This window comes from Lissotriton vulgaris, chromosome 2_1 (assembly GCF_964263255.1).
Source record: "Lissotriton vulgaris chromosome 2_1, aLisVul1.2, whole genome shotgun sequence".
NCBI lineage: Eukaryota > Metazoa > Chordata > Amphibia > Caudata > Salamandridae > Lissotriton > Lissotriton vulgaris.
This window is the reverse complement of record NC_141687.1, coordinates 239791482-239818953: the sequence shown is the minus strand read 5'-3', so window position 1 is coordinate 239818953 and position 27472 is coordinate 239791482. Positions and strand designations below refer to the sequence as shown.

Here is a 27472-nt window from a genome sequence, read left to right as displayed (position 1 = left end):
CACTTCAGCCTCCAGCGAAGCGCCTAAGCTACTGTATTTAATAGGTCAGGATGTAGGCCAGTATCAGTGTAATAAGGAGGAAGATAATGGTCCACTTCCTCCTCTCTAGAGTCTTCACTGCAAGGAACATTCTTCAGGCGCTGAATGGCTTCAGTACGAGCAAAAGCGGGTCTCCATTCTCCTGAAATACTCTCTGAGAGGTAAGGGAACAAGAGGAGAGTCTTCCTCATACTGAGGGCGACCTTTATTGATTGTATAGTGACTCATACGTGACTTAGATCCTGAGTTGGAGAGAATGTAGTACTGGCACCTCGAACTGGGGGGCAGCAACGACAAAGGAAAACCGGAGGGAGCTGTGGCAAAGAATGTAACACAGCCTGGCACTGCAAGCGTAGGGACCTCGGGCAGTAGGGGAAGGTCAGCAATAAGGGAGGGCCTACTGACAGAAGCCAAACTAGAAGCCTTGACGGATCCACTGGGCATCAAAACGAAGCAGTGGGATCTGGACTCCTCTTCTAGAGCTGCAGCATGGCCTTCTCGAAGGCGGCATCTGCTGTGGAGTTGATGATGACCCTCGGAAACGATGTTACATCAGCTCCAGGACTAGAATTTCAAAAGATTCAGGCCTTTTGTGTTGAAGGAGCAAATAGCCGAGTTTGGCGTTTTTGTGTGTTCTCTCTGACCTGCCTCTCAACCTTATGTTGGCCTTACCTAAAGATGTTTAAGGGAAGTGGAACTGGAAACCATCTTCTGAACTGCACTGTAACAGATCTGTATTCTTGGGTTTAGTTACATACAGTTAGCTTTCCACTGTCTTATGGCCTTCATGTGCATGAGGGAGGCTTTGTGCCAAAGCACCAAAGACAGACAGTGTGCGTATTTGAGTCAGACACCTGCTGTGTGTGCTGCGCGTGTCTGTTTAAGCTTCAGCAGATACTTGTTTTAGGCTGGGTTGATATGGTTCTGAAGATCAGCCAGATCTATTCATGCGACAATTGTTTACAGTTCGGGTAGTATAGCTTCAGTGTTAGGCAGGTAATAGCTACATCCGATAAGCAAGCTGCAGGCACGCAGACAGATAATAGACTATTGCCTTAATTTGGTGACGCAGCTGTAAATCGCTTCACATCCACTGTCTAAGACAGAGGTACTCATGGCGCAGTGTTCAAACTCCAGCTTTAAATACATGGCGCGTGCACTCGACTGCGAGCCTGGGGTCTGTGTGGCCCAGAGGTGCTTGGGAATTGACAGGAAAATGTTCGCCTTTGCAATTAATACGTCATACTTCGCACCTATAACAGTCCTTCGGAGGTGACTAGCGACATCAACAGTCGCTATTAGGACAATGTTCTTAAGTGTGTTGGAAACGGCCACTAGTGGGAACAATGTCGGCTCACAGTTTGACGTGATATGAAAAATGGTGTAAAACGGTGAACGCAAACAGCAGTTACTTTTTGGCACTAACTTGTTCTTTCCACAATGAAGGGGTGGGGGGGCAAGGGGGTAAAGGGTCTAACGTAAATATTAATAATTCAAACGTTCTCTTAGCTTTTGATAGATTATTTCATAAGTAGTGGAAGCGCAACCGTTAGCATGCAAGTTCACATATTTGTTAACTTGACACACTTCCTAAATGCAAAAACAAAACAAAAAAAACAACTTCCGTTTTCTGAGCTGATAGTACTGAAGGATAAGAGAGAGCACCATTTCTCTTCGTTTCTCGCCCTGCCCTCGGCACTTCCTGCCTCTTGAAACACGCAACAATACAACGCGGGAGAGACTTCGAGTGAGAAGGAGGCAGAAGCAGGGGTAAGGCAATCCACCGGATTTTACTTGTATCTGCTTTGCTCGCACTATTCAGTTAACTGCGATATGGCAGAATAAAATACAAATTTGTTGTGATGCTTTATACTGTGTTTAATGACTGAATCTTTAGGATATAGTGTCATCATGTGTTTTAAGAATGTTAATGCCGTTTCATAAATTCTCATCTGTTGATCAGCAGTACCCGGATTCTGTCTCCTACAAATCTCATGCTTTAAAATATGCGACCCTTCTGAAGGGCCGCAAATGTGGTGTTTAAGGCCGCTGACCCCAGGTGTCCCAGGGAACGCGAAAGCGCGCGCACCACGTACACTCCTTGGCCTCTTGACTCTCAGACGGGGGCGAGCAGTCTAGGCTGTACTCCGGGAGGTGGGGGGAGATTAGAGATTCGGGACCCGGTAACAGAAACGTTCTTAATAAACTCACTGTCCAGCGGCCCAGTGCGTACTTTAAGCTCTGTGTACCACAATGCTACACAAGGACGGGGACAGATCACGGGAATATCTTAATCAACCTCAGACATATTGACACTGCTCACTGTGATCGAGTGATAGGGCGTCTGCATAGATTAGTGACACTGCTGAATCCCCGACATCTTGGTGCTCACTATCATGCACTGACGGCAACAATCAAAGTGCCCTGATGTGCCCACTCTATTTCTGATCACAGATCACAGTGCTGGTGTCTTTCGTCCATGGAGGGCAGTTGCTGAGTGCAGTGCTGCCACTTGGCCCGCCCATTCCGTGAAGCCTTTGCAGATTGCAGAACACTCACAAGTGGGCCGGCGAGACTTCGTGTCTCTTCTTAAAGTGCTCACAGGGCCATTCAAACGAGCAAGTCGAATTAACAGAAAGCCCACTTTCAATATTGGGGAGGGAGGGGGCCCAAAGGGAGCTGCAGTTATTCGCGACGCTCACCTTCCAGGTTCTCCTGGGGTTTCAGTTGCAGGGGGTTGGGCTTGGGGGATCTAAAGGTAACCGCGTACACTTGCAAGCGCCAGCACAGGTGTGGCAAGTGGCATGGAGAAGAGCCAATAGTCGTCGTTCAGTTCAAAGTAGCTCACAGTATTTGGGGCAACAGAGTATCAGGAACTCAGTACCACGGATGATTGTTAAAGGTTTTGGGCAATCGAGGTCCGCAATGGAAACACCACCAACTCTCTCAATGCAACCATCCTTCCTGGCCTAACTCTGGTAGCATGCACACCAGTGTAAGGTTGCAGGGGCTCACCACAGTCTTTTGTAATGCCATTCTCCCCCAGGCGCCAAGTGTCCCTGTCGTTTGGCAAGTCCCTTTCTCTGGAAAGCCCCTCCACTGGCTAGCTGTGCTCCTCCAGGTAGTTGTGTTCGTCTGTGGATAGCCTCTTCAAGCAGGGTCACATTCAGTGCACCTCTGTCCGAATCAAGGCAGGCTTCCACGACTCCAGCAGAATGTTGCAAACTTCCCATGTGACATCACTTCACCTGGCTGGGAAGGTAGGTGTCAAAAACACCAGCAATTTGTCTTTGAGGTTTCCCCAACACACTGTCGAGTGTTGCCTAGCACTGGTCAATGGGAAGTCCCTTAACAATCATATGGGGTTTCAGCCCACTTTGAATATGATATTTCCAAACAGGGCCTGCGGATTCCACAGAAACAGTCTGTCTTCTAGTATCAGTAGGAATGAGGGCAGGGTTGTGAATCCCCTGTTCAGCGGAACCCAAAACAGAGCCATAAATGTGACTGAAGACTTCAACCTTAACACTTGTCAGATTTACAAGACCAGCCCCTCTTGGGGAACAAAAGTAGAGGACATGGGAAAAAATGACTTCTGCACTTCAAGAGACCATGTGTCTCTAGTCCAAACACCCTACAGTTGAGCTCAACACAAAAGCTTCAGGAATGGTAGCAATGTACATTGCTCAACTGGCAGGCTATCTCCAACTCCATTTTGTAAGTCATCTCTGCAGTAGAGGTCTCTAATTGATGGATATCATTGTGCTTAGTGTCATTAATGAATGTTTTCTCCTGATGTAATGAGTGTGTCTCACACACACACACACACACACACACACACACACACACACACACACACACACACACACACACACACACACACACACACACACACACACACACACACACACACATCTGACTGGGGACCCAGTTGCCAAAGACTGCTAATTTCACAGAGGCAAGACCACTCGACCTCTCAGGCTACAGCTAAGGCCTATCCTGCTGCTTGTGACTGAACCCTGCCACCACTTATAGTCTAGTGCAATCCAACACAATGACAGTTGTCACGCCCGATATGCAAGGTAGACCGCCACTGACCATAGAGCTCCACTATGGGTCTCACAGCATAACTACAACAGACCTCAGCAAACATGCATGATTGTCAAACAAGTCAACACCAAAATGGGTAAAAAAAACACCACAAATTCACTTCATGGTAAATTTAGGAGAGGGGTGCAATCTTGCAAAAACCAAGCAGGAGACCTTTCTGTCCCAACACACTATTAGCAGCTTCAACCTGGTATGCGTGACAAAATGCAAGGATTAAAGTAGTTAGGAAATGTCCAAGCAGGCAATACACAAAATAGTTCAGATTAATGTTCTAGAACAGACAAAGAAATAGATTTCAGAAGTGTATTGTACAGATCTTAGAAAATATATAATCCATTTCACATCGAACAATAGTTCACATTGTTGCAACACTTTGGCACCTTGTAATTGTTCAATCTTCAATACTTGATATCTGAGTCATCACTGATTGAGTCTACAATGCACCCAATCACATCTAGATCCATCACACAGGAGGGCAAAATTATTTTAGCATATAAATTGTACAGCAAGTTCGAGGTACAATATCATAGAACAGTTAGAGTTCAAGTAAGAAAACAGCAATGCATAGAAGCACATTGTCTTGAGGGACTGCTAGACCAGAGTTACTTCTGACAAACAAAAATGTCCTCTAATGGTAAATTTGGTTAGTATCCGTATGTTGTGGATCTCATGCACTTCATGTAAAATTCGACAGACCAGAAAAAGTCAACTCAACAATTTCAGGGTGAACCGATAAGTTGCAACAAGCTAGCCAGACTATTTCACTGTTACCTCCATTCATGAGTTTAACACAAGCAAGACATGCAATGAATTAATACAGCTACAAACCAAAAACCCTTAATGGAATTAAGATGGCAGGAATAGAAGACGGAGATAACTTTTTTTTGCTGTTTTAGAGATGGTGTTTAACGCTGGAAAACACTAAGAAATCCAGTTGACAATTTATATCTAGTATATTTTCTGAATCTTATGAGCTAGAACTAGTTTTTGCTGTAATCTACAAATGATGCCCATGGTGGATTATGCAGGAAATATCGGATTATGTGTAAAACAAAGCAACAAATATAATTCTTATGGCTCCTAATGCAGATCAAATTATGCTCAATGCATGGAAGACTTCTTACATCAAAAGTATTAAATACATACATGATGAAATTAAAAGATAATAATGATTATAAGGCTTAGCCAACATATGGAAGTTCGATGTTGTTTTATATGTAGTGTCCCTTTCTCAGTCTCTGGTATCACACAGATGGTGAAGCCTTTATGTTAATGATAGATTGAACATCAAACACTTTCCTCAAACTCATTAAGACAAAATTGTTGCCATTCCATAACCTCTCTACAAAATACACTGAGCAAGAACTGTCAGATTTAAATTGTATTGATAAACATTGGTTTATAAATCACTGACATCTATATGTTTCTTTTTAGAAAAGCTGATGGTACAGAAGTAATTATCCAAAAAATGACAAATATTTTCATAATTGCAATATGCTTTGGACAAATGTGTCAGCCACTTCATATAGAGGCAAAACCACCTATAACACATCTACATGATAAAACAACGGTAACATCATCTTTACAAGGCCAACAAACTAAACTAACCTCTTCGAATGAACAAAAAATGGGAACAACTTCTACTAAAAAGCAAAAATTTGGAACATCGATTTTGCAAGGTCCTGCAATGGGAACAACACCTTTGCAAAAACCAACAACGAAAACACCACCTGTGACAGACATAACTACAACAATACATTTGCAGGAACAACCACTGAGAACATCACCTTTGCAGAAAAATGCAACAGGGACGAAACTGGTGAAGAAAGAACCAACATCTTTGCCAGAATCTGCATCGGGAAATAAGTCTTTTCTAGGAAATGCAAGGCAAATAACAGTTACTAGCTCAGCTACAGTTCAAATTCATTCAAGCTCAACTAGTTCATTTCAGTTTGTTCCCACGTTAACTGAAAAGAGAAAAGGCGCTGAAAGAAATGAAGGATCCCAAACACCTCAATCAGAAAACAACCCAACAGATCAAACTAATAGAATTGCCAAGATATTTGCATATCTTCTTGGCAGTATTTTGATAATCATGGTTGTAACAACAATAGTGATATGGAAATGTGTAGCTAAAAGAGCTACAGTTGACATAAACTGGGCAGGTCGCTCGCCCCTAGCAGATGGTGAATTTTCTCCAGACCTCACCGTTCCTACCGAGGAAGTTATTCGATGTGTTCAATGTCCATCAATTACAAGTAATAATTTTTCTCCTGGGATGTTTAACAAGAAACAAACCCTGCAAGATGAGGACAGTGTACAAGTCAATAGCTCCAAAGACAATCTTTCTAAACAATACAATCAAGACGGAGAGAATCAGGTTGGCCAGTCTAATCCAACCTTGGACATACTAAATCCACCTGCAACAATGTCTCTCAGTCTCAATGGTCCAGGAGAATTAAAAACCATGCCAAAATTAATGGAGGTGGCCAACTCTGAACAGCACTATGTGGTATCTGCTAAACTGGTTAATGAATCTGCTCTCCCAGAACCATCCAAAATACCAAGCCTAGAGCTTCCTTCACCAATGTCTTGGAATGATGTTCATGAGAATACAGAGGTGTTGGCCAACCATTTAGATTCATTTGCAAGACATGAGCAAACACAAAAGGGGCCACAGCTATTTCCACATCCACCTTCTTGCATACTCAATGAGGACAGATTTGAAGAATTTCCACCACCTCCTCCAGACGTCTACTAAATTATTATGTTTGGTGCATTTGACTTTTTTTTTATATCAAAATCAAATTCTAATGAAAAATATGTCAATCCTCCTTGAAACAATTCAAACGTAAACATCCACGGCCTCAAGGCACACAAAAAAATACAAAGCATTGCTTCAAACAAAGAATACCAACAGATTAAAATAAAAAGAAAACTAATTACAAAATTATTTCTGAAGAGGACAGCAAATGTAACAAGTTTGTATATAGGAAACAAAGAACTCATATGCTTTAACTGATGGGATTTTTACAGTGGATGTACTATATAAATCTGAACAAGAAAAGATCTTTTCATTTTGAAGAAATTAAAATAAAGGGAATATTATTGAGATCGAGAGTCATTTCTAATACTCCCAGCGAATACCTCCTTTAAAGGATTAATGACTGGCTTTGGGATCATTAATATATACTTAAGAAAATTTACGATTTACTTTTTAAAGTACTTGTCTTAGAGGGTAACTGTCTGTATACTAATACTTTCAGCATTGAAATGTTAAGCCATCAGTCAACTACAGTAACTATATGGCAACAGGTGAGAGTGGTTTTGTTGTCAATCACTACATAACACAGGATAAGCTCCTCATCCCAGCACATGTTCAGCCAACACGTTATTTGACTAATGATTAGAGCTGTAGTGTAAAACAGTTAAACTTGTTTTGAAAATGATGGTCCTGAAAAAGGCTCTCTGTAGACATTAGAAGGGTTAGTGAAGATTTGGATGCACACCTGTTTCTCATAGTTATCCATGTACTCCATTGAGCGTAGGATGCGTGCACACTGGACGGATGCCTTGCCCCAGACACCAAGGTTAACAGAACAATAAAGTGTGAGGCAGCGTTACGCCACACTTCCAGTGGCACAGCTATGCGCAGAAATAGCGCCATTAAAGTTATTTGAACCATTATATTTCTTAAATTCCGTATATTCCTTGTACTCCAAATTTTGTCCATTTTCATCTGATTTACTCCTTAACATACACACGCAGGAATGATGTGCAATTTCCATAGTTTCCCATGTTTCAGTGTGCCCTCCGGGCCTTTAGCAAAAACACGAACTAAAGCAACTTCATCCAAGGCAGTATTTATTAAAATACCCAATGCATTTCAGGCTATCAAAAGCCTTTCTTCAGGGGTGAAACTGTAAATGACAAACATATAACATTATCTCGTTGTAATGTATTTGTAAAACCGAGTAGCATGACCAGTAAAGCCCATCCACTTCTGGGACGAGAGGAGCAAAGAGGCAGGCCGGCAGCCGAGCAGGAGTAAGTCTTTATTTTAGTTTTAAAACCCAAGCCTGCTCCTCCCACCCCGCCCTACCACTTTACTATAGTAGAAGCCGTTACTGCCCCTCTTCCTGACTGAACAGGAGACGGGAGGGCATCAGATGGATGAACTGGCTCACTAATCATTAAAATTGTCGACGTACTCTGAACTTTGGAAGTCCTCTCAGTCACTGTAGACCTGCATTGGCATGTTTTGTTGGAGGTGATCACTAATGGACCCATATTGAGGGGTAATGCTACAACATGACCAGGACCAAATCCTACTGCCGCTTCGGATCAATGGTGGGTATTTTATTATCGTTATAACTGTCCCCCCACTCCGACCTTCATTTACCTTTTGCTCAACATATATTAAAACCGCGGAGCTATCAACCTGAGCACAAACCAATGCAATGCCTTTTACGGGTAGGGATAGAAAAACCACAAAAGGAAAAAACTACTTATGTGTAACTGTTAGCAGTTTGTCATGTTGTAGATCACATGCTGTGCACTATCTGGCCATCTACGGTGGAGAGGTGAATATTGCAACTTGTTTCCTTCCAGTCATTATGTTGTAGCCTTGATAATGACTCATTGTCAAGGGCCCAAAACACACAAAGCAGATTATGTTCTCTTTCCCAATTGGATTTGCTGCGTCTGCGTATTTACTAACATACAAAATGCTTAGTAAAGATATTATCAACCATGTACATTCCATCTAATGGAGCAAGGGTGGTGCATTTGAATCTACAAAACAACAAGCTGCAAACAGTTGAAGATGAATAAGGGAAACTTTCCACTCGAAGCATATGTTGTAAATCAAACGCAGTGCACTGAATTAAAAGCAGTGCCTAATTCCTTTAAGGCTGACGTGAACTGGCAGTAATAGGTTTGGTAAAATGTGTGCTTAAAACCGTTTGGATGAACAGATATCCGCGTAGCTGCTTTGAAAATATCCACAAAAGAGATGTTGCCAAGGAAAGACACGGTATTCCCTTTCTGCACATTGAATGTGCCTGTGAAATGGCTGCAAGTTGTCTTTGAGAATTCATAACAAACCTGAATTGACCTCACACACAATCTGTCTATGCCCCTTTTAGAAATGGGTAAATTAAGGCCTGTGGGCGCAAAGGAGAACAGTTTAGTGAAAAAGTATAGCTCTGTCCATGTCGTACATGAATGGTCACTTGACACCTGAAGAGTGAAGCGTTCTTGTGCATTGCTTGAAGGTTTTTGGAAGAAAGTTGGAATAAGAGTGGTTTGGTAGCCGCAAACAAATATTACCTTTGGTAGGATTTGTGGATGTCAGCTTAAGACTACCTTTAACTAAGAACGTGATTGTGACAAGAAAAGACACTTCCCATTTTAATGCCTCTGGTGGACTAGAAAGTAGTGTCTGAAAAGGCACAACCATAGATAGTTTGGGACAATTTTGATATTCTCTGCATGTGAGGTGCTCTAGATAAGGTACACTTTTTTAGCCCTTGCATAAACATGTTGGCATCTGGGATTGTTCAAGCAGAAAAAAATCTAATTTGCAAGTAAGTAGCTGCAGCTAAAATGTACATACAAATTGAAGTGTGGGTTAGCCCTATCTCTATGAGGGAATTACAATATTTGACCATAAGGAATGGAGTTGAAGTGAGTTGTTATACAAAAGACTTAACAGAAATTAACAAAGCATTTTCACTTTCCTGCATACTACACCCATTTTGAAGGATGTGTGCCTGGGAGAACACACATGCATACTGGAGGGAAGTTAATATACCCAAATTCTATGATTTCGGGATTGCAAATCACTAGATTCAGGATCTGGATTTAGATGGAAAAATTGTCCAAAATGTATTATTAAGTTTGAGCAGACCTTGAGCTTTCAGTGTGGCTGTATGAACATCCCTAATAACAGAATATTCTACCTGTCACACCCATTCGTGACTAGAATTACGGTCATGGTTGCTTTATTTATTTGCATGCAACTGTTAACATTGGCAGAAAAGCATATGTAAATGTCCCTGAATGGTTAGACCACAGAACATTCCATTGGGATTGCTGGTATGGGAACTGGGATGCAGAGAATATATTTGGTGCACAACAATAACATCTTGCAGAACCGAGCCAGCAAAATGTCCATCCTATCCTACCTGGATGTCAAGACAGAAGTGTTTTTGAAAGCATGCATCGATACCCACGTGGCAGATGCCTAGGTAGGCACTCCTAGTGCGAAAACAGTGGTAGCAAACTTGAACCAAATGGAATTGATTTGCAGACCATCCAGGGGCTGCTTCTCGGCCACTGCAGAGCATATCTTTATGTTGAAGACTATGCACCTCAACAAGGTCCTCTTCAGCACAGTCTTAACTTTATTTGCCACAGAGAACTCCATAATAGTTGATCCTAAGGACCAAAGCAACTATATAGCAACGTAAAGGTCTTTTTGGGTCCAACTGATCTTTGGAGGGGTGAGAGGGAACAAAGAACACTGGTAGAGAGATGGATTGGCCAACATGGAAGGAATTAATGGCTTTTGGTCTCCAGAGACCTCAGCACTAATTTGTATGAAAAGATTGGGTCTACAGCGGTTGCACAGAGGGTGCCTGCAGTTCACTCATTAGACAAGTTGACATAATTGCAGTGAGGAGACCAGTCTTCAAAATAACAAAACACACCGATCAGCTGTGTATAGGCTTAAAAGAAGTACATATGAGGAACGTTAAGACCATATTAGGGTCCCACTGTGGCATCACAAATGGTTTGGAAGGGGGCATGTGTTTCAAGCCTTTAATAAACCTCATCAAAATAAGTGATTAAACACAGTAAGTTCAGTAAACGTAGACAAGCTGCACATGCAAACGAATAACCTTTCACAATTCCCACTGCAAAGCTTTACTGGGCTAAAAAAAAAAAAAAAATGAAGTCTGACATCTTTGTCTATACGGGGTCAGTATCGCAGGCACCACACCAAGCTGCCAACTGGTCCCAGTGTAAAATGATTTTGTGGAGGGAAATTTGGCAGCAATTATGACATCTACCACATCAGGTAGACGACCGAAAGCTGTAAACTGACACAGCTGAATCTTCATGCATGGAGGTGTACGTTATGCACATTTAGATAGAGACATTTTTCCTGCTGCTGAGGTAGAAAATCCCCTCTAAGTAGCAGTATTATCAGGACAGGTGCGCACGTTTAGGACCTCGGGGTACCACAGTCTCATGGCACAATCCAGAGCCACCAGGATTGCTTGGGCCTGGCCGCTCGTGGTCTTCTTAGGAAATCGGGACAGTATAGGTATAGGCAATGACAAGAAGGCGCACAAGAGTCCCCTGTTCCATTGCAGCCAGAAAGCATCTCCTAACAAATGGTCTGACAAAAACAACAATGTGAAAATCACGGACAATACATTTTTGATGGTGGCAAACTGATCTAGCTTAGGTTCTGCCCACTGGTAGAAGTTGTCTTACAACACCTTGAAATGCAGACTACACATGCGATTTACCAGACAACGTCTATGCCAGTGGTTCCCAAACTTTTCACTCCTGAGGACCCCCATTGAGTCACTACTGGCAGCCGGGGACCCCAAGGCAATTTGCATTATTTAAATGTCAAACATTAAAACTGTAATTCGAAGAAAAAAAACACGTGTGCACATCAAACAAAGACTAGACTTAAATTACTAAAGATTTTAGTATTTTCATATTAAAATATTTGCAAAAATAGAAAAATCCTAATGGGAAGGTTGGTGTTGCATCTCGCGACTAACTTTTCATTGTTTGGTTTTATTTCACAGCGAGGGGCTCCTTCTTCTGCCAAGGCTGGACTGGAAACTTAAAGCTGCTCTGGCAAATGTTGTCATACTAGTCCCCATACAGTGCACACCAAGTGCAGCGAATGAGTCTGACCACTACAAAGGGGGATTGGGGGCCTCTTCCCCTAAGAAAATTTGGGGGAAATGGTGCATTTTACAACACATTTGTCATTATATATTGAATTGAAATAATGACCTTACTATGCACCAGCATACAACAATCTTTTGTCAATCTTCATTGATTGCCTCACTACTACCCTCCAACAGTGCCTCTTATCTCTCCTTAGCCCCACTGTCACATGTATTTCATTTGTTTCATAGCACCTCTCATACCACTGTAGGGTGTCAAAGCACTTTACATCACACAAATACAGAGACAATGAATCATACGTCTGTAAATCAGTGACTAGAAAATGTTCCATAAGGCAAAGGGGACTACAAGGTGTAGGATTCACAAGTCATCCATACTGGTAGGCATTTTTTAAGAGTTCTTGGTCTGGAGAAGCACAAACTCAGGATTCAGGACATAACACAGGGGTTAGCATTGACTTTAATAAGGATTTATTTCTACCCAAACAAACCGTTTTAGCAGCATCGGGATACTGAAAGACTGGGAAAAAGCATAACTTACTAACCTGTACCATGCAGTTTGCTTGCAGATCTTTGATTTCAGTTCATAGCTCATTGTGCTAAATGCGATTTGCACTTGTGAACTGCATAATAACAAAAGAGGCTCTGTGGCAAAAGCAGGAACTGACTGAGCTATGCACAAAACAAAATACAGTTTTTTAATGCATGGTAGACATTCTTTGCAGCAGGCATATTAACCATCTGGGCTTTCTAAGATGCCACTAGACAAAACCCCATCTCTCTCCAGCAGGTACATTAATCACCGGAGTTATCTTGACACTTTTAATGCTGCCCAAAAACTGATGTTTTTACAAGGAACTTTTTGCTTTCAGAACTGCTGCCTGCGGACCCTTAGGGAAGGTGTCGCGGACCCCTGGGGGTCTGCGGACCCCAGTTTGAGAACCACTGCCTTAGAATAGATACCCCAGCAATACTAACCCCAGTGGTGAGTCTGCAAATAAGATTACACCAGAAAGTCACGGAGAACAGAAAGGCCAAAGAAGCCGTCTCTCCTGACTTGACTGTCAAGGTAGTAATGCTTGGTAAACGTGTGCAGCGAGGCCCACGTAGCTGCCTGACAAATGTCCTGCAGGGGAACGCTGCGTCCCATGGCAGTAGTGGCTGCAGTTGCCCTGGTGGAATGGGCACGCAGCCCCACAGGAGGCTCCTTCTTGGCCAACGACTAACTGGCCTTGATGCAGAGAACGACCAACGGAGATTTGGTCCGTTTGTGCACGGCTCAACCTTTTTTGGCTCCCACGTAGCCAACAAAGAGCAGGTCATCCACCTGGAAATGTTGTGTGCGGCTCAGGTAGAAGGAGGAGAGGTGGAGCCTCTCTTCCTCTCTGGAAGGATGAGGAGGCGGAAAGAATGTGGGCAAAGGGATGGTCTGCTCGATGTGGAAGGGTGTGACAACCTTTAGTAAGAGAGAAGGACAGGTCCTCAGAACCACCTTGTCCGGATGAATAGAAAGGAAAGGAGGTTTAGAAGAAAGACCTAGGAGCTCACTCTTCTGGCAGAGGTGATAGAAACCAGGAAAGCAGTCTTCAGGGTGAGAAGACGCAAAGGACAGTATTGAAGGGCTCAAAGGGAGCGCACATCAGAAACGTCAAGACAAGGTTTAAGTCCCATTGAGGCATGATGACATTGCGCGTTCTCTGCGGCGGCGAATAGATCTAACCAAGGCTCTCCCCACTGCGGAAAGAGACCTTGTGCCACGTCCGAGTTCAGACGCCATTTGTGATCCATCATGCACCGGCGGCTGAGTTTGTCCGCCCTGGCGTTCAGGGTACCAGCCAGGTGTTGAACCACCAGTGACACGCCCTGGTGTTCCAGCCATTGCCAGAGGCGCAGAGCCTCCTGACAAAGGGTCCACAACCCCACCCCGCCCTGTTTGCTGCAGTACCACATGGTGGTGGTGTTGTCCGTGAACACCTGCACTACACATCCCCGAACAGAGGGAAGGAAGGCTTTCAGTGCAAGTCGGATAGCCCGCAGCTCCAGAAGGTTGATATGGAGCCGGGACTCCCTCAGAGACCAGAGGCCTCTGATCTCCGCCTCTCCCATGTGGCCCCAACAACCCAGGAGGGACGCATCTGTCACCACTACGTGCTCCGAGTGGGGAAGGGAGAGAGATCTGCAGCTGACCCAATCGCGGTTCGTGAGCCATCACCAACTGTTTCGCAGTGCCCTCCGAGATCTGGACGTAGTCGGACAGGTTGCCCTGATGCTGTGCCCACTGAAACTTCAGGTCTCACTGCAGAGCCCGCATATGCCACCTGGCAAGATGCCCCAGAAGGATGCAGGAGGCCATCAGCCCCAGAAGCCGCAGCGTCAACCTGGCCGAGACTCGGGAAAAAGGCTGAAAGATCGGAATCAGAGCCTGAATATCCCAAACCCGCTGTTCCGGAGGATAAACCCGAAACTGCGCTGAATCCAGAACCGCTTCGATGAAGAGGAGCTTCTGAGAGGGACACAGGTGTGATTTTGGCACATTGATGGAGAACCCCAGCCAGTGCAGGAGGTCGGCCGTAGTCTGGAGAAGGCTGACGACTGTCTGGGGCGAGCCCTGCCTATCGAGTCCGTAGTATCCAGCCCACATCGAATTGAGTACCATGCTGCATCTCGCCCTTCCGCGAGGGCTTGAGCGAGTTTTGCTAAGGCCTCCTCCGGGCAGTCTGGCAGCACGTATGCAACCGTGTCCCACAGAGAGTGGGTGTAACGGTCCAAAAGGCAAGCGGTGTCGACCGACCGCGAACCCAAACTAAGTGAGGAGAACAGCTTCTTACCGAACTGGTCATACCTTTTGGATTCCCGAATAGGAGGGGCAGTCAGGAATGCACTCTGGGAGTTAGAGGCCTGGAAAAACAGGCTCTCTGGGGTGGGGTGGGTGGACAGGAAGCTAGGGTCGCCCGGGGCCGGGTGGTGGCGTCTGGCCATGTTCCAATCTACAGGGGGGCCTGTAGCGGGCTTGGACCAGGTGCCCAACAGAACGTCAGTAAGGGCCTCATTAAACGGCAGTAGAGGCTCCGAAGAGCATGCCTGCGGTTTGAGGACCTGGTGAGGTTAGTCCTCATGGCCGCGACGGGGAGCTCAAGAGCCAAGGCCTTGGCCGCCCTCGTCAACACCACGCTGTAAGCAGCCCCCTCCTCCGTAGCCACGGTAGGAGGGGAGACAAATCCAGTGTCGGGCGAAGTGTCCAGACCACTGGCCTACCCTAGCTCAACTGCCCAGTCCTGATACGACTGGCACTCCCGTGCCAGAGGGTCCTAAGACCCCTCCCAATCCTCCTCGCCCCCCATCACCTGATAGTCAGGTCCAAAGGATGGGGCCGGATCATAGAAGAATTGCTCTTCTCCCTGTGTCGAATACGACGCCGGATCTGGACCGAGGGGGGGACCGGGGACAACGTCGTCCGGGGATGGCATAGAGGGCAACACCCTGGGGGTCGGCGCCGGCGGAGGGGTCGTAAGGTCGACCAGCGGCGACCCGGATCCAGACCCTGATCCAGTGGGGCCCTGTGGCGTTTGGACCAGAGTCGTCGACGGCGCCGGGGCCGAAGCACCCAACGGCGCTGGAGCCACCGGCCCGCTAGGGTACCCAGATGGACCCAAGGGGCCTGGAGGCACCTCCGTAGTGCCCGTTGGAGAGCGATTCCTCAAGGCCACGAGGAAGACGCTGATCTCCTCCAGCGTCGCGTTCAGCCCAGAGACCGGTGGGTATCGAGCTGGGCGCGGCGCCTGCAGCTCCAGTGGAGCCGCGTGGGCGGTGTCGCCTGAACCCCCCAGCCGCATCGCGCGAGCGTCGGGGGGAGTCGGAAGAGCGGTGTCGTCTCTTCGACTTCTTGTACCTCTTACCTGAGGACTTGGAGCCCGACGAGTGGTGTTGGCTCGCACGAGCTGTGATGACTGTGGCCCTGCGACCGGTCCTTCGTCCTCCTCCTGGACCGGAACCGTGAACGGCGCGTACAGACTGCCGAGTCTCGAGGCGCTTACGGGACCGCTCCCGCTTAGCCTTCGACGTCAAGGCCCGGCAGTCGGGGCACGACTTGTCATCGTGGTCGGCCCCAAGGCAATACAGATACCGACAGTGGGGGTCGGTAACCACATCAGGTGGTTACAGTCGGCACAGGGTTTGAACCCGGGCATCCCTATCGGCACCGAGAGTCGTATCGTTTCGAAAAAGGATCCAAAAGAGATTGAAAAAGTTAGTCAAAAATTTACTAAGAAATACTGCTTTTTCCGGATCTCCGCTTGCTGGCGCGGAAAACAGAAGAACTGACGTCAGCGCGAGAGGGCAGCATCTAAGCACTCCGACGTCATCCCGGCGCCAACAACGCAGACGACTGACGAGGAGCCTCAGACGACGCCTACCAACGCAAAACTTTCCGGATCCAGTCTGACCCCTGGGGATATTCTAAGGTAAGGAATCTAACACTAACCTGTTTCTTTCAGATGCCTGGGGATATTCCAAGGTAAGAAATCTAACACTAACCTGTTTCTTTTAGATATCACAGATCAACGCAGTCTCATCCACCTGCTACCTCACTTTGCATAACCTACGTAAGATCTTCATGGCCTATAACAAACAATGAGGGGAACCTCTATACTGACCTATATTTCTTTACATCTGAGCATTAAAGTCTCTACAAGGTTACAATTATGATGCTGCATAAGAACAAGAGATAATTCATTAAGACATGGAATGTATATTTGATTTCTTTCATTTATTTTATATCTTTTGCATAACAAATTATTTTTTTCTTCATTTTCTAGTGATCATTTTATCAAAGTTACAAAACAGTGACATGGTAACATATGTATATATAATTAAAAAATGCATGGTTGGATCATGTCTAAACACAAACCCCTAAGCAATACACATAAAATAACTTTCACTCATACCTTCATTCATACAAATTCAAACTTTCATACCCATTATTCTAACACTACTGACAATAACACAAAAAAGTGAACAACATGTATCGTGTCCTTCGATAGACTCCTCAGAATATGGCTAGACCCCGTTATCTTATTTCTTCCTTTTTGTTTTGAGGGTTAGCAGTTTTTAGTGCTCCTTTCCTTTCCTTCTCCAGATTTTGATTTCTGATTTAAACTGAGGGTGTCTGATGCGTACGGCCTACGTACGTTTCGGTGATGTGCTTAGTTTGCTTCACCTTCTTCAGGGCCAACATGTAAATGGACAACAGACAGGTGCATACATACAGTTAAAACCAGGGGGTTTTCATTATCTGTGTCTGCGTTGACACTATTAGGACCCTTTTAGGAAAATAGATTTTATGGACAGTCGTGTCTCTGTGAGGGTAGCTTCCGAAGAGTTTTGGATCCTCCAGATGTATCTGCGGTTAGGATTTTGGTCAGTGGCAGTGACATCGGCCGGAGGCGCCCATGGATGCGAGTTGATTTCTCTGCATATAGGTCCCAAAGAAATAATGACCGATAACATAGGCCCAGAGAACTCACATTATAGCCTTTAATCCTAACCGCAGATACATCTGGAGGATCCAAAACTCTTCGGAAGCTACCCTCACAGAGACACGACTGTCCATAAAATCTATTTTCCTAAAAGGGTCCTAATAGTGTCAACGCAGACACAGATAATGAAAACCCCCTGGTTTTAACTGTATGTATGCACCTGTCTGTTGTCCATTTACATGTTGGCCCTGAAGAAGGTGAAGCAAACTAAGCACATCACCGAAACGTACGTAGGCCGTACGCATCAGACACCCTCAGTTTAAATCAGAAATCAAAATCTGGAGAAGGAAAGGAAAGGAGCACTAAAAACTGCTAACCCTCAAAACAAAAAGGAAGAAATAAGATAACGGGGTCTAGCCATATTCTGAGGAGTCTATCGAAGGACACGATACATGTTGTTCACTTTTTTTCACTGTTTTGTGTTATTGTCAGTAGTGTTAGAATAATGGGTATGAAAATTTGAATTTGTATGAATGAAGGTATGAGTGAAAGTTATTTTATGTGTATTGCTTAGGGGTTTGTGTTTAGACATGATCCAACCATGCATTTTTTAATTATATATACGTATGTTACCATGTCACTGTTTTGTAACTTTGATAAAATGATCACTAGAAAATGAAGAAAAAAATAATTTGTTATGCAAAAGATATAAAATAAATGAAAGAAATCAAATATACATTCCATGTCTTAATGAATTATCTCTTGTTCTTATGCAGCATCATAATTGTAACCTTGTAGAGACTTTAATGCTCAGATGTAAAGAAATATAGGTCAGTATAGAGGTTCCCCTCATTGTTTGTTATAAACTGTCACTCCCTCCTCTAGACCTTAAAGTATCACAGGGAGTCCCCATTCACCTATGTTAGATCTTCATGGCCTACCCCTGCACACGAGATGCACCTGACACAGGCCCACATCACCAGCCGACTGGACTACGGCAACACCCTCTATGTAGTAATCATCGTACACCTCTTACATAGACTTCAGACCATGCAGAACACCGCAGCCAGACTCCTCCTCAGCCATCCCAGATGAACCCACATCATATCCCACCTCGGGCAACTCCACTAGCTACACGTACAGAAGAGATGCCAATTCAAGCTGTTGACGCACACACACAAGGCTTTATACAACCAAGAACCTGCATACATTAACCACTGCCTGAACTTCCACCAACCATTGAGAAGACTATGCTCCGCTTCTCTTTCACTTGCCCATACTCCCTGCATGTACCGATGCAGATGTAGAGGATGCCTTTTCTCCCACATCGCAGCAAAGACATGGAATAGCCTCTCCACGCTCTTACAGACCATCACCTCACTTCAGAAATTCCGAATGGTCCTCAAGACCTGGCAGTTTGAATAAGCCTCCATGACCTGCAAGCGACTGGTTACACTGTTGGGTAATTAGCTGTGCTTTATAAATCCTGATTTATTTATATAAAGGGAAATAAACTATTAAAGTATGTAAAGTGAAAACAATTCCGCAAACCTAATCTGTGCCTGAACAGGAAATTAAAGAACCACTGTTGTTGAGAAAACAAACCCTTACCAAGATGTGGGTGAGAAAAAACCCTTACCAAGAAACCATCATATCCATGTCAGAAATAATTCCATTAAAGGGTGACTATGAGGGCTAGAGGTGCTGCATTTATGGGATCTTATGGGGGGAAACTGGGAGATCTGTTTATTTTAGTCAGGCGAGAGCAGATTCCTTAAATGATAAGTAGTAGTCAGGATGAAAAGAGTGAGCGCCTGTGCTATATTCTTTCTATTTCAGTAGCACGCAAAGGGTCAGACAGACAATGAGAAGGCAAAATCTACTCCAAAAAGATTGCCTCTTGCTCAAATATTTAACTGAAAGTAACCTATCGATTCAGAAGTATGCTCCTTGCACACAGCAAGATTCCATGTGTTGGTCTAAGTAGGACACATTAACTGCGCACTGAGTGAAATACAAAGTTTCCTTTGTCTTAAAAATAGGATTACTTCGGTTAACATGCTTCTATTGTTTCTTCGAGATCTCAAGGGCAGGCATACAAGGATAACCTGCCTGGGTGTGTTGCCTTCATCTACTGGAAATGGAGATACCAACAGGCCATGTTTAGTTTACAGGATACAATGGCTGCTCCTATCTTAATCCTGTGTCGGAAAATCCGAGAGCATTTCGTGAGGAGACATGAGACAACCAAGGTAGAAAGAATACTAGCCGGCAATGGAGCACAGACATAAAAGCAGGCAGGGGGTGGAATTTAACCACGTAAAGAAATGCACAGGCTTTTCCCTGGCCAATGAGAGAGCAGGCTCGTAATCAGAGAAAGAAAACAGCATTATGTCGAGTGTGCAGTCCTCCTAATATATTTGAGTCAGCACGAGTGACACCTCTGCAGTCCTCCGGCTGCTGGCACCACAATGCAGCGGACGGGTCCGGAAGCAGCCTAGGGTGAGAGGGGCAGGGGCGACTGCACCGCGCCGAGAGGCAAGGGCTCGGACGAGCGTCCACGGGGGATGCGCTGACCGCCGACAAGGAGCACGGTGAGTGGGTTCGTGTCCTCCTGCCACTGCGCACGTGTGAGAGAGAGCACCGTGAGTGGGTTCATGTCCAGCTTACAGTGCGCGAGGTCACTTCACGGCGGGCTCCTGGCCGCAGCACACGTTTTATAACCGCGTGGGGTCGCTTCTCTTGTCCTGGGGTGACTCCGAGCCATTCCGATTTAGCCGTGGGGTTCAGTACAAGTTTCATGTAAGGGGCTGGTGCAGTTTATCGAATATGAACATGCAGTCATTAAGTTAAGCAAATTACACAGTTGTGCAACTTTAACTATGCCATCCACTAGCCGGAGTGTGAACATTCATGAACTTGAAGGTATTAAACTGACCTCTCGCCACAAAGAGCAACGCGTTTCTTCTTGGCTCACGTGCAAACCAGCTGTGATGAACGGGTTTGAGTTCAGCTCCATTTAATGTATCTGCTACAGTTTGTAGCTGGCTTCAGGCCACAGCAGCTCCCGTGAGCCCGTCGATTAAAAGGGCTCGGGGAGGGTCAATATTGCACGGTTTTGTATTGCAGCATTTAGACAGCGCTTGCTACCACTGTGAGGGGGGGAATAAGCGCTTGCACCGCAGCGTCAAGGAACAGAGCTTAGTCAACTAGACCCTACTCCACCTTCCCCCGGGCGGCTCGGTGCATGGTCGTCGTGGGTAATAAAATGAAATGATCGCCTTAGTTGATTTTTTTTTTATAGCAAGCGAATACAACCGCCGTTTTGAATTCTTTACATTTTAGCAAGAACAAAAAAAAAACAACCGAATTTGACTAAAATCTGCATTTACATAGCGCAGGCACACAATCTAAGCATCTCATACCTAGGATGATCGATACTTTCAAAGTGTGGCATTACCACAGCGTTGCAAGGTTTCCTCTGAGGAGTAACCACGAGTGGCCGTGATTCTGCGCGGAGTCCCGCATGCAGTTCCTTTATTTCAAACCCTTTGCCATGCACGTTCCGCCAGGTTTATTTACCTCCAAATGTGCACGGAGTAAAAACCGTTATACACGATGTTTCCACACTGTCCTAACGTCCATTAGAACAGAAACTCTTTCACCTGTCCGATTCGAAATTATAAAGACTATTTTATTGCGATCCTAGCAGAATGTTGCACCTGTTTTACTTCATGTTCTACACGATTTGTTTTCAGGAAACCATGGAAGGCCGGAAGTTGGAACCCTCTCTCAGTCTGCTGCTGATGGCTCTGGTCTCCAGTTCCAACGTTGTGGGCCTCTGCCCCGTGGACTGTTCCTGCTTTGCCGGCAGCAGGCATGCGGACTGCTCGGACAGGAACCTGAGCATACTGCCACAAGGACTTCAAGATAACATTACCTACTTGAACTTGTCGCACAACCAATTCCACAATCTGGACCAGCAGCTGACTCGATTCACCAATCTGAGAACACTTGATGTCTCACACAACTTACTTAGCAGCATTCCTTCCCACCTGCCCAGATCCCTCTGGGAGCTGCACGCTGCAGACAATATTATTCGAATGCTCCACAAACAGGACACAGCCCACCAGTGGAATCTTAGACTGCTGGATATTTCTAAAAATCGCCTTGAGAGAGCGGTTCTGATAAACAACACTTTGAGTAGCCTCAGATCTCTCAATCTCAGCAGCAACAGACTCTGGACAGTCCCGACAAACCTGCCCTACAACACCGAGACTGTAGACCTATCAAACAACTTTCTCACACAAATCCTGCCGAACACACTCATGAGGTTGCCTTTCCTCACAAGCCTATATCTACACAGTAACAGGTTCACACACATTCCAAATGGATCCTTTGACCATCTACCTCAGCTTCAATTGATGACTCTTCACCACAACCCCTGGACTTGCAACACAAAGCAAAATATTACCTATTTGCTGAAATGGGCAATGGAAACCACAGCAGTTGTGGACAGGTACCCCTGCCCGAACCAAACCCTTTCAAGATGGAACATCACGTTATCACCAACAACACCAGGGGCTAAAGGGACGCACAACCTTGTTACTGGGGGACCTGCACGAGGAGCTACAAAATATCGTTCTCTGGCAGAGAAAACTACTAAAGCAACTGAATTGTATGATCAAATTCAAGACGTCATTCCAAGCAAAGCAAGCACATTTTTTACAGGCACGGTAAGTTCTATACTTGACGAAGATGGTTCTGCTGTAGAAAGTAATTTGTACGTTGCAGCCGCAACAGAGCCTGACCTTGTCAAAGACTCAGTTATCATAGACTTAAGCCCTCATGTAGGGAAGCAGCTGTCTACCATAATCACTTTAAATATCGCCAATGGGAAGCCAACAACACTATCAGTCACATCTCAACCAAACGCAACAAGCATTCTGGTGCAAAACCAACCATCTGTCAGCATTCCAAACAGCAACACACCATCCTCAACGAGTGCCCATCAACATGCTGCCTTCAATATTATACTGGTGAAAGTATTGCTATTTATTGTATTCTAAATGTTAGCATTTTCATACTTAGCGAAGAATATATTTTCTTCACACAGATACAACAGGAAGTTGATACCTGCAGGGACTTGGTTCTCATTGCTATTAGAATTGGCTGAGGTTTGGGACAATTAACAGTGAACCCTATGAAGGCAGCAGGTTAATAATGAAAATATATTGTTAACGGTTGCAAAATCTTGTTTTTTTTCCCATTCGCAAGAGTACATATACTTTTAATTATGAAACTCATCTCAGCTCTTTATGTACAAACATGTTTATTCGCAGAATGTCATGTATGTTTACAATATTGATCAAAAAGAGAAAAAAATAAGGTTCAACTTAGGCGAAGCATGACTGTTTACTAACAAATGTAATTGTTGGAAGTTTTACCATAGCACAAAGTTAGAATGGAGTAGTTACAATTACGACATTATTTGTAATCACTTTGGTACAGCAAGGTGGATGCAACATTTTTATTTTGTTGATTCTACAAGTGAGTGGTGGTGTAGCTGCTAGTGGGTGGTGAGTGAGTTTACGTCCAGTATGATATTCGCTTTGTTCACAGTTCAAGATTTTTTTCATTTTTATGAATGTGTTTGAGGAATTGCATTTAAGATATGTGGTGCTAGTGAAACCGAGTCCTTCACCATTGTTTAGAGATGAACAGAGTGAAGAGAAGGTTGCTGTACAAAAGTGGTGTCCCACCCAAGTCCAGAAGGACTGGATCCATGTCAGACTTTCAGGATATCCAAATAAGATACATTTACATCATTTCCATACAGTGAATCTAAACAGAACTAATTCCTGTAGTCTTGAAATCTGGAATGGATCTGCCCTCCCAGTCCTATTTTGCTTCAAAGGATCATGCCTGCACAAGGATATTGCACTGCAATATGCTTTCTCTAGCAAGCAAGGGTAAGCAGGGAAAGTAGATTTGCCAGCCAATGGAGTTTATGTTGTGAAGACTATGTGTGCCTCTATTCCCAATTCATGCAGAGGATGAGGCACAGCGCCCAGCGCTGACGACTTGGGTACTGAGGATCCGGGTTTGCACCTTGGTGTTGTCTCACCAAACAGTGATTCTAGGCAAATCACTTAATCTCCCTGTGCCCTTGGACTTACCTAGATACCCTCATGGGTAAAAAGTCACACATGATTAAATCTACAAATTAATTAATACATTTACACTTGCTGCTGCGTTTTATAGAAGACACATTTAATACAAGTCTTTTTATTCGTACACACATTAAGTTACAGCAGAAATGCGTGACTGGGAAAGAGAAGGCCATCTTAGCTGACATGATAGCGTTCGCAACTCCTAGCCTTGTTCCTTTTACATTGCTTGAAGCGACGTGAGACTTTAGAAAATAAATATCCATGAATCAGGCTTGCAATACGATGGCCAGGAAGTAGGAAATAAACATGGAGCGACCTGACTCTAAAGTTCAGTTTCTAAACCTTTTTGGTGGCATTTCATTAGATTTATTTAAGCACAATTGAATTAGGGACACAGGTGCTACATGGCTAGAGGGAAATACCACTTACACACACACGGTCCATATTGAAGAAAAGTGGAGATACATAGCATAAACTCTTAATAGGACCATTTACTGCCAATTTCTTTCCCTGCCTGCCCATGTCACTAGGACACCACAAAAGCAAGTACCCCATGATTAAATATTGCCTGGTGGCTCGGGTACGGGACAAGGAGACCAGAGATCCAATCCGGGGTTCTTGAATTGACAACATTTTATTATCTTAGTTTTGTTCTAGGCATTTGTACAGTGCAGATTTTAAGATCGTATACAAAATACTTCATTTCTTGTGTTGCTCTATTACCTGCATAAACTGGGAATGCAAGCATGAATGGACATGACAATTCTTCGAACAGAAAGGGTCACATAATTATTGAAGCTATCCTTGCACCAATATCCTGATTTTTCACTTAGCACTTTCAGACGAAAATTCACACAAGAACAAATACGGGAGTTGCCTGTCAGGATACAAATAAGGAATGAAAGCACTCTCAAACAGCCCTTTAGTACGTACATATATTGCATCAAATTTATATTTGCTTTTGCACCATTGGCTTGTAAAAGATAATGTACAAACATGCTCTGTATAACTGCTAAATGTGTACCATTTGTTCATGCAATTCAGAGACTTTACTATCCACGAAGCTACGTGGTATTTCCGGTTATTCTTATAACAAACATTTTGGGTATAACTACAACACAATTCTCAACATGTCTGGTTTCATGCATGACTGTAGCAGAGCTGCTGGTAACGCACCCAGAAGCACCCAGTCCGCATTTCAAAAATAAGACATTAGTAAGTTGAATAATAAAAAATAAAAACAAATAAACTGCTCGTTCTGTGGGACGTTTCTCCTAAACGGAATGAACTGCTTGTATTGTGTCTGCATTAGTCTTAATGTGTGGGCTCTCTTCTTTTGAACTTGGGGATACTGGCGCGACCTAGGAACAGGAGATACAATTGCTTTCATAGTTGTTCATAAGAGCTCTGTGCATGTTACAGGTGTCGCGCGTGCAATAGTCAAGCATGGATACCCCTCGTTCTAAACCTTACCTGGCACCCAAGTGGGTACGCACTCCAAATAGAAATGTTTTATTTTTTTTAAAGTAAGGAAGTGGAAAACGTGTCCGTTTTTTGATGGCTCAGTGGTTGGCGAACGCCACTGATAGTTTGGAAGGAGAGAAGGCCCATTAGTAATGGAGTCTCCGTAGGTCATTGTATCCACTCCAACAGCCTCCATGAACTGGTCAGTACATTTTCTAAATGAGAGAACAGAGACGGAGGAGAAGCAGCGTTGAGTAGCAATGGTCTATGCCAACGGATTCTGTAGAACCACCTGTTCATTACTGCGGTAGGAAGCCTCAAGGGAGTGAAGCGAGGGTAGCCCATGCAGCAGCCCCCATATCTGGAACAGGCGCATGCCTGGAGAATGCCACGGAAGTTGCCTGGACATTAAAGGGGGGGGGGAGGGGGGATTTGTGCAGTGGCGGGCCCTGCAGGATGAATTGGCGACCTTACAGGCAGCTCAGCTAGCATCATTGCGAAGAAAGGCTATGCAGAGCTGTTCTAGAGAGCCTGCCTGCTTCTATGCTAGTAAAAAGTAACGCTGTTCGACTTGTTCCGCAACGTTTCCTTTGCAAAAGGTGCCATTTCCAGGTAGAGAATGAGAGGAATATCTCCTTATTCAGGTGAAAGACAGTCAACACATTTGTGGCAGAAATGGGAAAAGTCTTTAGGACTCCACTCTTCAGCCATACGCGACTGCACAGGACAATCCTTTGCTTGGCAAGGTTGATACAAGAGTGCCCAGGGGTGGTGGTAGTGGGGAGGTATAGGGTGGACATCCCCTACTACTTTAGAACATGGCAAAGCAGTACAATGGAATGAAGTTTTTTTTAAGGGTAATATCTCTACCTATGTTCTAATTTACCAACCTTATTGTGTGCAAAGTAAGTACTTTCAGAATAAATAAACTTTACGCTTAAGAACCTGCTAAAAACATTCATCTCTTGTGTATGCAGTACTCTGTATACATACCAACTAACCCTAATGAAGAGTTCCTACAAAGCACCAAAATAAGCACTAAGAGAAGCTTCATATTGGGGGGGTTGAGGTCTGTCCCAGAGGTGGCATTTGTACAACTATGCTCTGTAATGGGACACTCAACATTCTATTCTTGGCTAAAGTTATGCATAAACGTCACTCCTGGGCGTAGTCTGGGAGCAGGGATGTGTAATGGTGCAACTCCTATAATAGTGTTGTCCGTATCTTAAGCAGGAATACAGCCATTTTACTTCTGTGTCCACGAGGGAGGAAGAAGCCTCCATCCCCTTGAACCAGCATGATCTCAGAGACCAAGATGGTGCAGTATTTCTGTGCCCAGATATTTGTTCTCGTGTGTGTTGACTGTGCCGCTCCTTCCAGGTCTACTGAGCCTGAATGAGCACCTTGAGCTCAATGAGAAGTACTGGCCTTAGTAATTGAGAAAAGGCTGCCACCACCAGGTATACACCACATTATCTGGTGGTGAATAAATACACAACACATCACAGGCCTTTGGCTGCGCTCAACAGCACTGCTTGGTGCAGTGAAAGTTCTCTATGAGCACTCATTACAAGCCTCTGCATCTGTGGCTGAATTCTACAACAGAGACCTCTTGTTGTGAAGAAGCCTGTGAGGTGTGACAACTGGAGCCTCAACCACCCTTGATGGTCCTGCAGGCGTGTGTAGAAGTGGACAGGTATTGGCAGTACAACGCCATTAGAGCTAGGGCTGGTGCTGGCATACGCTGGCCCTCTAGACTCAGTAGGGGCACCATCAGGACTTAAAGAAGAGACAGTCCAGAGAACACTGGAGCAACCTCCTTTGCTCTATGCTTTGCACTTAAAGTAGGGTTCTCTAAAGTCGGCCCTGGAGGGCCGGATCCAGGACAGACTTTTAGAATATCCCCCATTCAGATAAATATAGTTATCTTAAAAATCTGACATGGATCCGGTCTTTCAGTACTCACTTTGAAGAACCCGGACTTAAAATATGCAGAATGACCCTTACTGAATTGTTCCCTAATAAAGGGGAGTTGGCAAATTCAACCCAAGGTCAAGCTGCTGCATGTAAAACAAGGCCAGATTAGCAGAACTGTCGGACATTGGGTCCACCTTCCCGGAGAAATTGGGCACTTTACGTGAAAAAGTCTACGAGTGCCTGCATGTGACCTCTATAGGTCCAAATGCCTGGAAATGTATCTGAAAATCATCTGAATAACTGGTGTAAAATCCTGTCCTCCCAATGTCTGGAATGGCAGTTTGAGGAGGAATAT

At 44.7% G+C, this 27472-nt stretch overlaps 3 protein-coding genes across 8 annotated transcripts in view; 2 read left to right on the top strand and 1 right to left on the bottom strand.

The window, feature by feature from the left end:
• NF1 (neurofibromin 1) overlaps positions 1-27472 on the bottom strand; it is a 2008692-nt gene that overhangs the window by 624683 nt on the left and 1356537 nt on the right. The gene's annotated exons all lie outside the window — the stretch shown is intronic.
• Positions 1712-7831, top strand: EVI2B (ecotropic viral integration site 2B). The gene is made up of 2 exons (XM_086954823.1): positions 1712-1809; positions 5584-7831. Exon 2 carries the CDS (start codon positions 5618-5620, stop codon positions 6908-6910), a length of 1293 nt encoding a protein of 430 aa, XP_086810949.1. The 5' UTR covers positions 1712-1809; positions 5584-5617; the 3' UTR covers positions 6911-7831.
• OMG (oligodendrocyte myelin glycoprotein) lies at positions 21328-26962 on the top strand. The gene has a single exon (XM_086954822.1). It carries the CDS (start codon positions 21328-21330, stop codon positions 22630-22632), a length of 1305 nt encoding a protein of 434 aa, XP_086810948.1. The 3' UTR covers positions 22633-26962.